General features: G+C 37.9%; 2 protein-coding genes across 3 annotated transcripts in view; one reads left to right on the forward strand and one right to left on the reverse strand.

Annotated features, from left to right (window-relative positions):
- Positions 1–17,128, forward strand: part of LOC137049234 (gastrula zinc finger protein XlCGF57.1-like) — a 295,468-nt gene that overhangs the window by 36,012 nt on the left and 242,328 nt on the right. The window lies entirely within an intron of this gene.
- On the reverse strand, positions 1,902–16,030 carry LOC137049271 (uncharacterized). Its single transcript, XM_067427770.1, has 12 exons — positions 15,925–16,030; positions 11,666–12,383; positions 11,489–11,577; positions 11,328–11,390; positions 11,184–11,232; positions 11,015–11,106; positions 10,861–10,903; positions 8,959–9,038; positions 7,717–7,814; positions 2,912–3,027; positions 2,710–2,802; positions 1,902–2,480 (listed from the first exon to the last, which is right to left on the reverse strand). Exons 1-11 carry the CDS (start codon positions 15,948–15,950, stop codon positions 2,773–2,775), a joined length of 1,404 nt encoding a protein of 467 aa, XP_067283871.1. The 5' UTR covers positions 15,951–16,030; the 3' UTR covers positions 1,902–2,480; positions 2,710–2,772.

A 17,128-nucleotide genomic window follows, 5' to 3' on the forward strand; every position in this document is an offset into this window, starting at 1 on the left:
AACTTAATTTTCAGTAATTTTCACTCATTTTTATGTCGTAATTCATATTTTTGAATAAAAATGTTATGGAACAAATGACACATTGTGGCCTTATTTCTTTTAATAATCTTAATTTTTCAAAAAAACAAAACAAAAAACTAAAGTTATTTACAATGAGGAGGCTACAGGTTACAAAACCAAGTAGTTGTGAGCCAGATGTTAAAAACGTTTTTGTTTTTTTGTTTTTTTTACATAGTAGATCACAGTCAAGGTTATTTCAGATCAATACACGCCAGTGTCCACTAGATGGCGTCATGGAGACGAGTGTCGGGTGTTGTTTCGAAGCTTCGACACATTTGCTTCAACTGTTTCAGTGCTTCACGAAGCCTCGGTCTGCCCATCACTAGTCTAAACTGAGAGTATAGCAACATAATTATTAAAAACCTTTACATTAAAACCTGTTTTTACAACCTTCCTTTGCAATATATATATATATGCTATAACTGTTTTAGATTCCAGTTGAAAACGGTCTCATGTAAACAGTCCCTGCTGCTTTTTGCGGCCTTTATATCACTTTCTCCCTGATGACTTGAGTAGGGTCAGCTGTGCCCTGGCAGTTAGTGCAGGAGGCAGCTGTAATCAAGTACGGGTTGCTGCAGCTCGGAATGGGTGTCGGCATGTCACGGTCATAAAGTTTATCATTGGTCAAAGGTGCTCAGTACTTACAGTAAAATAAAATAATATGCCATCGTATATCATAGTTGTATTACAACTACCACAGTATGAATTACTTCAATGACAGCTATGTTTTTCTAGCAGGATGACAACTAAAGCTTTTTTTTTTTTTTTTTTTTACAAAACAGCTAATGCAATTTTGTCTCTTAAAGGTTGGGACCCCATTAGGAAAAAAGAATACAGAATATGGAAGTAAATGGGGTCCAAGTGGCGTGCACAGACCTCCGTAAGGGCAGGGGCCCAAGCGAGTTCGGGGACAGGGGAGAATTGTTGCTACAATCATGCTATATTAGATATGTACAATAACAATTGTAGAAAAAAATAATGTCCAGAAATCAATTTCAATAGTACATTGAAAACATTATTTAATGTCTCTCATAATAGTAGTTTCGAGATTTTTCACTTTAGTATAGATATACATCAGACCGCAAACAATGTCCAATGACCCCAGTGGTCTAGTGGTAGAATCATGAACCGCAGTTTGCAAAGTTTTGCGTTCTAATCCTGCCTTCCATATTAATTCTTTTTTTAAATAGTTGAAGATGTCCATCAGTGGTTGTATATCAGCAGGTACACGTTTGTGTGCATTTGCTTTGTGATTTTACCGGAAAAATATAGCCAAACCTCTTCAACGCCGTTAAACGATCGATTGACGGACGCGTGCGTCTGTGCTGTAAAGATTGTGCACAAGCAAACCCGAACGTAAACCCCGCTTAGCCTACTTTTAAATTTGATCGGTCAGCTCAATCATTTTGACAACTGCTGAGGCAGACCAGACAACAAATTACCCTTTTTAACCTTGTTATCATCCTAACATGGGGACAATTTAGCCATTTCTAAATTTCTCTTTTGCGATCAAATGGGCATGGGCTCAAGCCCCAACCGCCCCCTTCTCGGCGGTAGTGATTTCTCAGAAGTCGCATCTCAGAATTCGTCATGGCAAATACACAACATATGCACCTGGCTCTGATGTTTCTTCAGGTGTGAACCTAGGATATTAATCGTCTTGCACATAGCATTCCAATGGTCTGAATCTCTGTTACACCTTGGAAAAACAGAGGTTCAGACAGTGTGAACCTCAAAGGTGGATTCAGCTCTCCTAACTGTATTTTGACACCATAGGCTACACATGACACTTGATTTCATTTAAAATCAAATATAAGCGCAACACAATGAATTACAACTCATCTGGTCAATTCTTGTATTTAATAGTCAATTTATCATTGGCATTTTTTCTTTGCTGATAGTTACAACTAATCAGCAACCTATAGAGTAGACAAGTGTGCATAATAAAAAAATAAAAACATTTAAAAAAAAAAAAAGACTTCAGACAAACCTAAACGGGGTAGATGCTACATTCCTTTAAACCATCTCTCCTTGTTATCAAAAATATTTCAGCAAAACAATAACATAAATTATTTGTCCTCCCACCACCCAAATGCTTACTCTGTTTGTAGCAACTTCACATAAAGATTGTGCACCTTGCTGGACTTTTTCTGACCTTCAAAGTCCATAAATAACGTTTGGATTGTCTCAAATGTGTATTTTAGATCTCGTGGGTAGCTAAGGTTTAGACAATACATAAGGCCAAAAAGAAAAGAAAAGGCAGATGCAACCGATTTAAAATTATTCAACACCACATTTCCTTCTATGACGATTCCCACGTCGTCTGGCATTTCAAAGGGTCTCTCACATGGTTTTTGTTTCACAAAGATGGTCATTGTCTGTTTAGAGAGATCATCTGATTCCTGCCCATCTGTTATATCCTGTTTAAGAAGTGACAGCAAAAGAAATGTAAAGAAAAATGGTACACCACATAGTTAAAAGGTTTACCTGCCAAAGCCAGTACCACACACACTATGACATTTTTTCAAACACTTCAGCTACACAACAGGACTTTAAAATTCAATATTTAATACATATTACAAACAAGTTACGATATTACAACAGAACAGTGGGCATCATCAACCAAAACTGTTGTGTATTTGTCCTTACCATGTAGTCTTTTATCAGGTTTTTTTCATCCTCACCAAGGTAGAGAATGATGGATCTAAGGATTCACTCTCTCCTTATATTTATGTCAGTAGTCTGAAAATTAAAGATTTATCAGCAGTAAATACCAATGAATAAAGGCAGTACAGCAAAAATGTAAACTAAAGCAGGCTGTAAACAAAGCAAACAACTCATTTTACTGTACCTCATCAAATGCCAACATGTATTGGTTACAAAGTGTTGATGCCAACTCATGCAGTACACTCTCCTCTATCTGGTGGTTGTGATGCTGAAAGACCTGACTAACAATGCTCTGTGTAGCTGGCACACTTAGAGAGCCAATTAAGTACCGTAACTCATAGAGAAGATCATTAATAGCTGAGCTAGATACAAGATATATGTGCTCTAGCTTTAATAACAGTGAAGCTAGGTTTGCTTCAATGTCATTCAACTGGTCTTGTTCATCATTGGAAAAGCCCAGACTTGAACATCCCTTAGTTGGTTCCTCAAATTCTGATGTATTATCAGTTTCTACTGACAAGCCTGAAATTGCCCTTTGTTCAATAACTACATGCTTGAAGTCTTCCAATCTGAAATTTCTGTGTTTTCTGTATTTGTGGGTTTTAAAATTGTTCTAAATGTTGGTTTTATAAGAGCGACCTAAAAACATACAATTGATTGCCTCGTAGTTTTTAAGATGCACACTAATGTGTTGAAAGTACTCTCTGTCCAGGGTATTCTCACAAAAATGCGTATAAATAGTACGAGTGTGCAATGTCGTGGAATGTATACGCCAAAACTCATTTTGGCGTGTCTATGGCACGCTGTTTTTCGCGTGCATATGATACGCATTTTATGGCGTATTATACATACGAACCCCCCACCCCACCACCCTAAACCTACCCAAGCGCGTGTCATATACGCCCCACCACCCTAAACCTACCCAAGAGTGTGTCATATATACGCCCCACCACCCTAAACCTACCCAAGAGTGTGTCATATATACGCCCCACCACCCTAAACCTACCCAAGCGCGTGTCATATATACGCCCCACCACCCTAAACCTACCCAAGAGTGTGTCATATATACGCCCCACCACCCTAAACCTACCCAAGAGCGTGTCATATATACGCCCCACCACCCTAAACCTACCCAAGCGCATGTCATATATACGCCCCACCACCCTAAACCTACCCAAGCGCGTGTCATATATACGCCCCACCACCCTAAACCTACCCAAGAGCGTGTCATATATACGCCCCACCACCCTAAACCTACCCAAGCGCGTGTCATATATACGCCCCACCACCCTAAACCTACCCAAGCGCGTGTCATATATACGCCCCACCACCCTAAACCTACCCAAGCGCGTGTCATATATACGCCCCACAACCCTAAACCTACCCAAGCGCGTGTCATATATACGCCCCACCACCCTAAACCTACCCAAGAGCGTGTCATATATACGCCCCACCACCCTAAACCTACCCAAGACCGTATCATATATACGCCCCACAACCCTAAAGCTACCCAACAGCGTGTCATATATACGCCCCACTGTAAGACTGAAAAAACTAGTATATGCCGAAATGTCTGAATGAAGAACAAAGACTCTCTGAGAAAATAAGGAAATTAACATTTGAACTGTCCCTCACACACCACTGGAGACGCAAGTCTCACCTCACTATCAGCTAATCTACATCTTTCCCTATTGACTCCCTCTCCCCCAATTCATTCCCTCTCTCATGCTGAGATCACTGAAAATGCATCCAGAATCTCTATATTACAATGTCAATCCACACGATCGAGTATCATATGTGTTTGATATCGTTTGAAATGTCTCAGTGCGACTGGTACAAATATCTCAACTCCACAGAAGTAAACTAGAACATCATGAATGTTTTAAGGGTTTAAAGATATCTTTCCTTGGTGTATGGTGGGTGTGGCTTTCAGCCATTTGGCCTCTCTTCTAATCAAGTCTATAGAACTTGATCAATGCAAATTCCTATTGTGATGGGTATGTATCTGGTTCTGGGTATTTAAGGAAATGTTGCAAAGAGCTCAGGGCTCGATACTGTACTCAGGTCAGCCCGTAATGCTGGACGTTTTAACCCATGCAGCATTATGTAACCTTGATAAGTCCGGTATACATCTCATTCTTTACTTTAGAGTGTTTGATGTGAAGTATACCTTTGAATTGATTATGTAATTGGCATTATACATTTACCTGATTGTTAATAAATTGTTAAACTTTGATTGATTCTGACTTGCTCTGGAATTATTCAGGTTGGATATAATTTCAACAAAGGGTTAAACGGAATAATTAAATGTGTACTTAAACTATTAAATATAAATGACCAAATAACCAATTGGCATTCTAACCTAAATTCTAAATTCTAAATTAAATGGAGTCAGATAACGAGGAATTGGAATAAAATCCCCTTTTCCCCGCTGAAAAGACGAACGCGCAGCGACCTTCCCCCGCCGATCGTTAGCCTCCATTGGGACGATTTGGGCGGCCTTACAACCCCACCACCCTAAACCTACCCAAGAGCGTATCATATTTACGCCCCACCACCCTAAACCTACCCAAGAGCGTATCATATTTACGCCCCACCACCCTAAACCTACCCAAGAGCGTGTCATATATACGCCCCACCACCCTAAACCTACCCAAGACCATGTCATATATACGCCCCACCACCCTAAACCTACCCAAGACCGTGTCATATATACGCCCCACCACCCTAAACCTACCCAAGAGCGTGTCATATATACGCCCCACCACCCTAAACCTACCCAAGCGCGTCATATATACGCCCCACCACCCTAAACCTACCCAAAAGCGTGTCATATATACGCCCCACCACCCTAAACCTACCCAAGCGCGTGTCATATATACGCCCCACTACCCTAAACCTACCCAAGCGCGTGTCATATATACGCCCCACTACCCTAAACCTACCCAAGCGCGTGTCATATATACGCCCCACCACCCTAAACCTACCCAAGAGCGTGTCATATATACGCCCCACCACCCTAAACCTACCCAAGCGCGTGTCATATATACGCCCCACCACCCTAAACCTACCCAAGCGCGTGTCATATATACGCCCCACCACCCTAAACCTACCCAAGACCGTGTCATATATACGCCCCACCACCCTAAACCTACCCAAGACCGTGTCATATATACGCCCCACAACCCTAAACCTACCCAAGCGCGTGTCATATATACGCCCCAAAACCCTAAACCTACCCAAGCGCGTGTCATATATACGCCCCACCACCCTAAACCTACCCAAGAGCGTGTCATATATACGCCCCACCACCCTAAACCTACCCAAGACCGTATCATATATACGCCCCACAACCCTAAAGCTACCCAACAGCGTGTCATATATACGCCCCACCACCCTAAACCTACCCAAGAGCGTATCATATTTACGCCCCACCACCCTAAACCTACCCAAGAGCGTGTCATATATACGCCCCACCACCCTAAACCTACCCAAGACCATGTCATATATACGCCCCACCACCCTAAACCTACCCAAGACCATGTCATATATACGCCCCACCACCCTAAACCTACCCAAGCGCGTGTCATATATACGCCCCACCACCCTAAACCTACCCAAGAGCGTGTCATATATACGCCCCACTACCCTAAACCTACCCAAGAGCGTGTCATATATACGCCCCACCACCCTAAACCTACCCAAGAGCGTGTCATATATACGCCCCACCACCCTAAACCTACCCAAGAGCGTGTCATATATACGCCCCACCACCCTAAACCTACCCAAGAGCGTGTCATATATACGCCCCACCACCCTAAACCTACCCAAGAGCGTGTCATATATATGCCCCACCACCCTAAACCTACCCAAGCGCGTGTCATATATACGCCCCACTACCCTAAACCTACCCAAGAGCGTGTCATATATACGCCCCACCACCCTAAACCTACCCAAGAGCGTGTCATATTTACGCCCCACCACCCTAAACCTACCCAAGCGCGTGTCATATATACGTCCCACCACCCTAAACCTACCCAAGAGCGTGTCATATATACGCCCCACTACCCTAAACCTACCCAAGAGCGTGTCATATATACGTCCCACCACCCTAAACCTACCCAAGAGCGTGTCATATATACGCCCCACCACCCTAAACCTACCCAAGAGCGTGTCATATATACGCCCCACCACCCTAAACCTACCCAAGAGCGTGTCATATATACGCCCCACCACCCTAAACCTATCCAAGCGCGTGTCATATATACGCCCCACCACCCTAAACCTACCCAAGAGCGTGTCATATATACGCCCCACCACCCTAAACCTACCCAAGAGCGTGTCATATATACGCCCCACCACCCTAAACCTATCCAAGCGCGTGTCATATATACGTCCCACCACCCTAAACCTACCCAAGCGCGTGTCATATATACGTCCCACCACCCTAAACCTACCCAAGCGCGTGTCATATATACGCCCCACCACCCTAAACCTACCCAAGCGCGTGTCATATATACGCCCCACCACCCTAAACCTACCCAAGACCGTATCATATATAAGCCCCACAACCCTAAACCTACCCAAGCGCGTGTCATATATACGCCCCACCACCCTAAACCTACCCAAGCGCGTGTCATATATACGCCCCACCACCCTAAACCTACCCAAGCGCGTGTCATATATACGCCATAAAGTGCGTATCATATGCACACGAAAAACAGCGTATCATATGCATGCCAAAATTAGTTTTGCCGTATACATTCCACGACATTGCACACTCGTACAATTTATACGCATTTATGTGTGATCGGGTTGCTCTGTCTGATGAAAGCTGATTGCAGCCACAAACATGACATACGTATAGAACAGCTTCAACAGCTTGATGTTGTTGCTTAGATGGATGGCCTCTTGATAAATGGCTTATTAAAGCATTCCAGGTTTTAAAGCGGCAGGGGCAGGTCAAATATGTGCATGGATACAAATGACCTCTTCCATGGTGGTTATGGTCAAGTCTGCAGTGTTTTAGGAGCACAGATCTTCTTTGAAAAGATGCATCACAATCTTTGCATGTCCACATTAATGTTCTAAAAGACAACAATATAAGACTATTTTATATACAACACAATGCTTTGCAATCAACACTGCTTAAACGTTAAAAAAATCATTTTGACCTCTCAATTTTGTGCATTAAGAAACTTGGTGAATTTTATTTGACCATTTACACGTTTTTTTTTTTTTTTTTTAAATCTCCGACACCCAAAATAATTTCTTACACTGAAATGTTTGTGTATCATGACAACAAAATATGTTTGTGTGATGCATTCTGCCAACAACAGAAAAGTATCACTCAAATCTAACAATCTTAAAAAAAATCTACATTATACCAATATTAAAAGGAACATCACAACTTACTTTTAAGCTGCTAAATGAGTTGTACCAAACAAGAAACACCACTTCCAGCTGCTTCTCATCATGCCATCAGGTATTCTTCTTCTTATTCTTCTTCTTCTTATGTTTTTGAATGGTGGTTAGCAACCAGGTTGGAGCATTACCACCACCATCTGGACTAGAGTGTGGCTTGTAGATGACACAACTCTATACCGCCCTCTATGTCTGGGGTTGACATCCCATCCCAAGCTCTGTTAGAAATTGTATGTTGATTCGATGTACCTTATTACATTTAAACAGCATTCCCTTGTTTTACATTACATAAACTTGATTAAAGTAGGTTACATCAACAAAATTACTTTTTATTGGTAGAATCAGGTAAAAATAGTTCCTTAAGTCAACAACTGCACATGTTCACTTTTTACAGTGCATTACAGTTTCTCTCATTACATTAATGTAATTGGACATTGGTGCAGGTCCAGCGTCCAGCTGGTTCTCCAGCCTCTGTAAAACCGTCTCCAAATTTGGTCTGTGAGGAAATAGTTACATTTTACAAACTTATGTATTCATTTAGTAGACATAATTAAAGTGATGCTTCATCTAAGCCTAAATCACTTTTGCTGAAATAACTGCTTTCAGGAATGGAGTGTATTAACAAACTACTCCCAAATTAATTTAAAATTGCATTAAGTGAAATACCTATATGCTTTGATTGACTGTGGAAATGGACCACTTCACTACTGAAGCTTCAGACATTTTAAGCTTTGGTTGTTACGTGTTATGGAGTTGACATCTTTTGGTTAAAACAAATATTTAGCTTTGTTTTAACAGATAACTTACTCGCTTGCTTCATCATGCCGACTTGCTGTTGTTGGCTGTGATGGGGACAGGACATTTTCCTGTGGTTGATCCAACATGTTCTGTAATCAAACCAATGATCAGATTTACAAATACAAATTCTGTGTTAGTCATTTTCTGTATTAACTAGTAAACATGCAGAAAGTATACCATTTTTTTGGTGTTGTCACTGTACAAAAATGTCATGTGTCACTACAAATACCATTAATTTTTCACAGTTGTCTGTACTAAATAGGTACCATAGCAAAAACGATAGAAACATTAAACAGTTTGAAAATAAGAAATATTACATTCCTTGAATAAGTTAATTCATGATAATAATAATTATAACGTTACATCATTATTATTACATTCCTTGAATAAGTTAATTCATGATAATAATAATTATAACGTTACATCAAAAAACATCTAGCCATCAAATATTTAAGTAAATATTACTGATAAGCTGTGAAAAAGCAAATAGCAATAACATGAAGAACATGTGAATGAAACATATTACAAAAAAGGGTATGTACAGCACAATGATTCTCTTAATTACATTGTATCTATAATGCAATAAGCCTATAGAACAAAATCTCATGCTTGTTATAATTTTAAGTAGATTCTGACTAAACTAATTTGTTTTACTAAACGTGCACACAAAAACATAACGGAACAGCATGTTTGAAAGCAGCCACCTATCAGTGAGTACTGTTTGACAATGACCAATTTATATTCTACGGACCATTATATACATGCACGATTACACACTGTAAAAAATTATTTAGAAAAAAAGTTACCTGGTTGCCTTAAAATTTTGAGTTCATTGAAATTAAAATTTTGAGTTAATACAATGAACATTTTTTGAGATTCGAGAACCTTTATTAAAAGATTATTAAAAGATTTTGTAAGCATATTGGGTAATATTGTGTGTGTTGTTTCTGATGACGCTATTTTCATGATTTATCACATTTTTTATGTGTTTCAGATACAAAAATATTTTGAGTTTCTATTTATTAAACTAATTTCCTTCATTGTATCAACTTAAATTTTTAATTTCAATAAACTCAAAATTTTAAGGCAACCAGGTTACTTACTTTTTTAAGTTAAACCAAAAAAAACCACCACAAATTTTTTACAGTGAAGGGACCGTAAATTCTTAAAGGGGTAATGAATTGAGAAATTAACTTTCCCTTAAGCCTTTCATATATAAAAGTAAATTTTGATATAAGAATATCCTGTAAGTTTCAGAGCTAAAACTTCCTTGGATCGCGCTACCGAGCAATAAACATGCCGAAGATAGCAAGATATTGCTCTGTGCCTGGTTGTGGACGAACACAGTCACTGCTTAAGCTTCCTAAGGATTCTAATATTAGGAATGAGTGGTTGAACTTTATTTTTAATGAATATCCAGCTCACATACGCAAGCCATTGCACGTTTGTTCTTTCATTACACTGGAATTTTGTAATGAATTTTTTCAGGCAGGCCAAGTAATAAAAATAATTCTTATTAATTGTGGGTGAAAGGGAGAAAAATGATTGTGTTTGTTTGATCAAGACATTTTGCGAGCCCTGTGGGATGAATAATGCTTTCCCACATGATTTCAAAACAATCCCTCACGCGGGGAGCAGTAGCTAATTGAACATGTAAATCTTATCCAATAATAGCCATGGGCGTTTACTTCCAAGTCTTCAGTGCAGCAGGCCCTTACCGAGTGTCCCATGAGAGAGTCTCAGAACCAGAGCAGATAATAGCCTATTAGTTATTCATTAAGATGATTTTTAATGTAAAAACCACACAAATGTCATAAGTGGATCTCAGACAACAGTATACATTTTTTTAAAAGCCAGTTCAACTTACAATGCATGCCAAACAGTATTTTGTTTCAACACTGTTAAACTTACATCATGCATGTCCTCTTCCTCACTTGAGAGGACAACTTCAGGTCTGTTTAAAAACAAGTTAAAAAGTAAGTTTAAAAAAACAACACTCTTAGCCGTTGAGGCATAAAGCACTGAATTTGCCAGGCATGAAGCAAATAACAGAAAATATACATACAGTGGAACTTCATTCTGAAGTGTAATACCAGGTGAATCCCCTCCAGCCTCATATGACACGTTGGCTGCTGACTGTCCCGAGGAAGCGCAATCCTGCTTGTGTGTACAAAATTCAAATGTGTTGTTTCTTTGAAAATGTTTGTAAAAGTAAAAATGTCATGCACACAAACCTGTAATGATAGCTCGATTGCCATCAGGACATCTTCGTCATCACTGGAACTGAAATACATATATCTAAATTTTAACCCACAACAAACTCATTAACCAAAAAGTAAGTCCATTTTGACATGTTTTACTATCACAGAGTAGCATACTCATTGTCTTGTTCGCTTGGTGACTCTTGTTGGCTAAGTTGTGCAGGATTTTCGTTAGTTGTGCTGTTTGCATGGAATAAGAAAAATACAGTATCTTTATTTTTCAAAGCTGGCCAGATTAATTTAAAGTGAGATATGAACAGTCAGTAGACAGAACATACCATTTGCATGTGGCAATATGCTCTGCCAGTTGAGACAGCATAATGTTTTGCTTGCATGTAAAGCACTCCTGCATGACAGCTGGAACCTGCTATTGAAGTGCATAACAATTAAACAAAGCATTAACATTCACTTTATTTATAAACTGTTAGTTTTATCTGTTTGCACATTGCACTTACATTTTCTTCTGGAGGTTGCAGAACAAGATGTTTTTGCATTGGAATTATGTATATTGGGGTCCGCTTCCCTTTACAATATTGCCTTAAGTAGGCTACCGAGTAGCCAGATGTTTGAATAGGGATATTGGTCAATTCCTTTTTGCGGTCACTCCTGGCTAAAATAACCCCCCCTGCATCACGGAGTAGTGGGAAGGCCTGGTAAAGGCATTCCGCTATGTCGGAATGGCTGGCCATATTATTTGAAAAAGTAATTAATTTGCGACCCAGACCACATTTTTCCAGGAGCATTGTGTCCTCAGGACTTGGTAAAAAAGTGCTCTCTGGTTCAGAGAGACAGTAAAATGTATGACTCCAGGGAACTTCTCTTTTTCTTTTAGGGGTTTTTCCCCTATAGCTCCCAGACTCTGGAGTAGAATTGTATGGGCGAAAGAGTCTTGCGAGGTTGACCTGTATGTCATCTTCCCTTGATTCCTGGCTACTGTGAAAATCAGTGGTGGTGTGGGAATAGGGTCGCCAGCTGGTGGAGTTTGTCCTGTAGCATGGTGTGTTTAAAGGTGGAACAAGACTGTGCGACGGGGGCATAGGGGTCATCAGAGACGAGGAGGATGGCCCTGGCAGGTTGTCTCTGGCAGGAGTTCCTTGGGAAGTTAATCTTTCTGCCAGCAAGGTAGTTGTCCTTTGAATTTGTCGAAGTAATTCGCGCATATCTTCTTCTGAACTGTTAAAATACATGCACAAGTTAAAAACTTGAATTATCACACAAAAAAATACTTTTTATTTATTAAATTTGTCTTTATTTTAACCTCAAAAGAATGGTTCATTTATTCAGCCTGGTGTGGAAATGCCCCTTTTTTCAGACCACAAAAAGTGAAATAAAATTTTAAAAAGTAATCATAATATTAAAGGGCACACAGTATTAATATCAGTTCACACAAAAATTTAAGTTCTGTCATAATTTACTCTCCCTCAGTTTGTTTCAAACCGGTGTGAATTTATCTTTGAACAGAAAAAATATATATTTTGAAGTATGTTTGTAAATAAACAGTTGATGGACCCCATTGACTTCCTTTGTATTTTTTCCATACTATGGAAGTCAATGGGCTCCATCAACCTTTTGTTTACAAACATACTTCAAAATATATATTTTTTCTGTTCAGCAGAAGAAAGAAACTTGTACAGATTTGGAACAATTTGATTGGCGCCTCAACCTTCACATAATTTGCTATTTGATTAACGTTCTAAAAACTTAAGCTTTAAAACTTTATTCTTACATTGTTAGTGGAACATTTTTAACATTTAAACATTAAAAAAGTATTAGTCATTACAAATTAGTCATACAGCTTTTTTCTTAAACTTCATATATAATTTGTATAGTGACAACTTAATGACACTTAAATGCTATTTTTCGTTAAAATATATATATATGTTTCTTACAATCAGAAGAAAAATCCCAGATTGTAAAGTAATTATGTATTAAATATAAATGTAATATAAATATAAAAGTCATTATCAAAGGGTTTTTTATCTTTTTTTAAAGAAAGAATAAGATGTCAATAAACAAAAGAAAGTAATTTAAAGGAGAAAACAGAACTCTTTTATTTGATCATACTCCACACCCTTAGGAATGTTATTTAAAAGGTTAGTATAAGGTTCATACAACGAGAGAATAATGTTCTAATAACGTTTTAAATAACTTTCTTATAATAACAACGTTAATACAACCTTTAAAAAACTGGACATATAGGCTACCTAGAACATTCAGAAAACGTTTTATATCGTAATGGGATTTTGGGGAAACATTCTTATAACTTTTCATTGTTTGCTGGGTATTTTTATATTGTAGAAAACCACACATAATTCAAATGACTGTATGCAATTGGATAGTGTCCATTGTGATATTGGACATATTATTATATTGGATATACAATATTGTGATGTGTCGTTCGTTCATAAACGATTAGTTAATTTTGAACGAATCTTTAATATGACTAGAGGACGAAGGGTTTTCTCAGTGAGCGATTCGTTCATTTTATGTTGACCACGCATGTGCAACATCCCATATGTTCGGTACAGGAATTGATTAGTTCATCTTTTGAACCCAGTTCGGGTTTGATTCGTTCTCTTCGAGTCTTCGGTGTCGTTCTTTTGTCACGTGGCGTGACAGCCATTGGATACAGAAATAGTTAATTCAAAACCTTCCTCACAAACAAGTTGCGTAGGTTCATTTTTTTCGTTTGTTTTTTCAGGGTTTTTTTTTTTTTTAGCTAGTAGGCCTATAATAATTGATGTTCCTATGAATCCTGGACCCATTGGGTTGGTCAGAATGGATAGAAATAATAACAGTTTATTGCCCATATCTTCTGATGATTTTATAATAATAAATATATTACAACATGCAGTCAATAATACGACTGTAATGTTGTATTTGTTGTGACTTGAACCGGGAAGCGATCATGTGACAAAAGAACGAGACTCAGACCCGAAGAAAGACTTGAACGAGAAGACTCGAGAGATGAACTATCTCTTCTGTTTCCGGTGACTGCATAGCCTTGCCTGTATTGGGCTGGGACTTGATGAACGAATGACTCGAAGAGAACTAATCTTTTTTTGTTTCCGGACGCATATAGGCCTATTACATGAGGCTGTCACGGTCCAGATCAGACATGATGACGGAACTAGGCTCGAACCAGAAGTCATGAGAGGTGTAGCAGCTGCTAATCTTTCTAGGGAACAGAAGTGATTAAATGTGAAGAGACTAAAGAAGGATTTGGATCGGGAGGTGAGGCAAGCTAAGCAAAAAAAAAATTCTCAAAGTTTGGCCATGACTGCATTCGCTTAGTTTATTTTTTTATTCCAAAAAAGTACTAAATGTGTTGAAAAATGTAACATAACATTTTAATTAGATTCTGCTTAAATGATCGAAATTACTTGAAAAAAATTCGTTCATTTTGCTGAACGAGATTCAAAGATCCGAGTCAGTAAAATGATCCGAACTTCCCACTATCGGACCACGAGAGGCGTGATCAACGGCCATCGATGTCATCGTGTTAAACCATGTTAAACCCGCCAATAGCGCACCATGATGAATAAGTCAGTCTGTGATTGGTTCCCGCAAAATTGTAACAGAAGCAGGATATACATCAGGTTTCCAGCGTGCGCTGCAGGGAAATCAAATTGCCTGGGTTTTTACTGAATTAATTGAAAATGCTACAAAAGCTATTATGGCAAGAGCAGTGAGGGATTCTTTGTATTCTGTTATTTTATTACAACGACAGACCGAAGCAGGCCTGATATGACCGAATGCACTGATCCAATAAATGACTGATGTGCGTCCGATTTTCTCCATATCGTTTACCTTCACTTAATATGTAAATAATGTGTTTACGTGGATACTCTTCCAGTTGGCCATTTTTACACACAAGTGATCGGTGCAGCGCGGGAGAGTTGCATTGCGTGCTTCGAGTGCTGTTAGCACATGCTGAATTTAGATCTCTAGCAGGTTTTTTGTAATTTTAATAACTTATCAAGGAGATTTTGTCTTTTATTTTCTCTTTCAAACTCTTGATAGCTCAAACGGGTCAGTGGGTGCAACGCACACCGTTTTAAGTTTTCAGAAATAATCTTCACAGTCTCATTTTAACACTTGCAACGTTAATTTAAGACATTTGAATGCATAGTTTATGTTTGCATGAACATTTAGCTTTAATGATCCTCGGACAGTCTTAAAAAGATCTATGTTCTGTAGCCTAACGTTAGGGTTTTAAAAAACATAAATAAAGTACGCCTGCTAACGTTTTCTCTAACACAAATCCTAGCCGATCACTGCCATGATTGAGCGCGATACATTTTAAAATGAATAGGACTGTTTGTTTATTTATTTATTTTTATATATAGTAATCCAAGATATATTGGCCATACTTTGCGAGAAATGCTTTTTTGGAAGCAACGTTCATTGCATCGCAAGACATAAGTTGTTCGTATAACAATTGCCACCAGTTTACGATCAGTTTAGGCTGCTTTTTGGGAAACGCAACCTAGGCCTTATTACAATAGTAGGCTACTATGTTACGTTTACTAGGCTATACTGTGCTATGGCAAAGTTGCGTCCATAAAAATAAATCCCCCAAAGTAGGGATGACCAATATATCTTGAATATATATATATATATATATATATATATATATATATATATATATATATATATATATATATATATATATATATATATATATATATATATATATATTAATATTACTCACCCTTGTGGTTGATCTTTATCTTCCATTTTCTTTTAAATCTGGAAAGAAGTGTTTGAAAATAATTAAGGTTCGACAAATTATGAATTTGCTTAGTAAAAAATAAACTTTGAAGCTGTTGAAATAGCAAATTAGGCTACACAAAATACGCAACATGCATTAACAGACTGTCTTCAGGTGTCTTGCTGTTTCACGTTGTGACCTATTATTTAGGATGCGCGGGTAAAAAAAAACGTTCTCCCGCATTAATTCAAACTGAGAGCTGATCCTATTGGTTAATATTTTCCCTACTTTAAAGTCGTCATCAAATACAAATGCAATTAGTTTATTTTATAAATGTAGCTATGTTATACATCTTATTTTGACACGTCCTTGTTTCAATTTGATTTTTTCATCGGATTGTAATTTTAATGTAATTTTATTCACTTAAACATTCTGTTTAAACCCATACATTTCCTGAACAATTTGTGAGGGGAAAAAAACCCTGAAGATTATAAAGAGATGTTTTCCCCTCCAAAATCCAATAAACAAATGATGGATAGATTATTTGTTTGTTTATTTATTTATTTATTTATTTATTTATTTATTTATTTATTTATTTATTTATTTATTCTGTTGCGCATGTTTAACAAGCAAGTTTTACATTGTCAAAGCTCTTAACAGTATAATACAGGCTGCTACAGTTTTTTTATTTGCTTTATATTTTCACGAGTGAGTATACATTTTCAAAAATCCAACACTTGTAACAGCTCATCGTTCTTTCAAAACCTGATGTAATGCTTTCATTCAGTTGCACATATTTTCAGTCCACATAATTGTTTCAAGCACAAGATTATTATGATACGTAATGAGAATATTTGGTTTAATTACAAAAACATAACAGTGTGATTTACTTTCAGTTAAGTAGGCTACTTTTAATAATCAGTTCATCCAACAGCAACATAAAGATAGCCTACATGTTTCAAATCTCCCTGTGGTTGCTGAATTATCTAGCCTAACACAGGCTACATATGCCTTTTTGGAAAAATAGACTTATATAATGTAATTTAATCCATAGGGTAGACCAAGTACAGTTGGTACACTTTTTGCTTTTTCAGTTACCACACCAAAACTGAGGTCTGAAAATAAGTTTTTTTTTCATTTGACATTTCCTTTACTTGTCTACTAAAATATTAATAATTCTTAACATCCATAAGTAAGTCATATT

The sequence above is a fragment of the Pseudorasbora parva genome, chromosome 20 (assembly GCF_024679245.1).
Source record: "Pseudorasbora parva isolate DD20220531a chromosome 20, ASM2467924v1, whole genome shotgun sequence".
In the NCBI taxonomy this organism is placed as follows: Eukaryota; Metazoa; Chordata; class Actinopteri; order Cypriniformes; family Gobionidae; genus Pseudorasbora; species Pseudorasbora parva.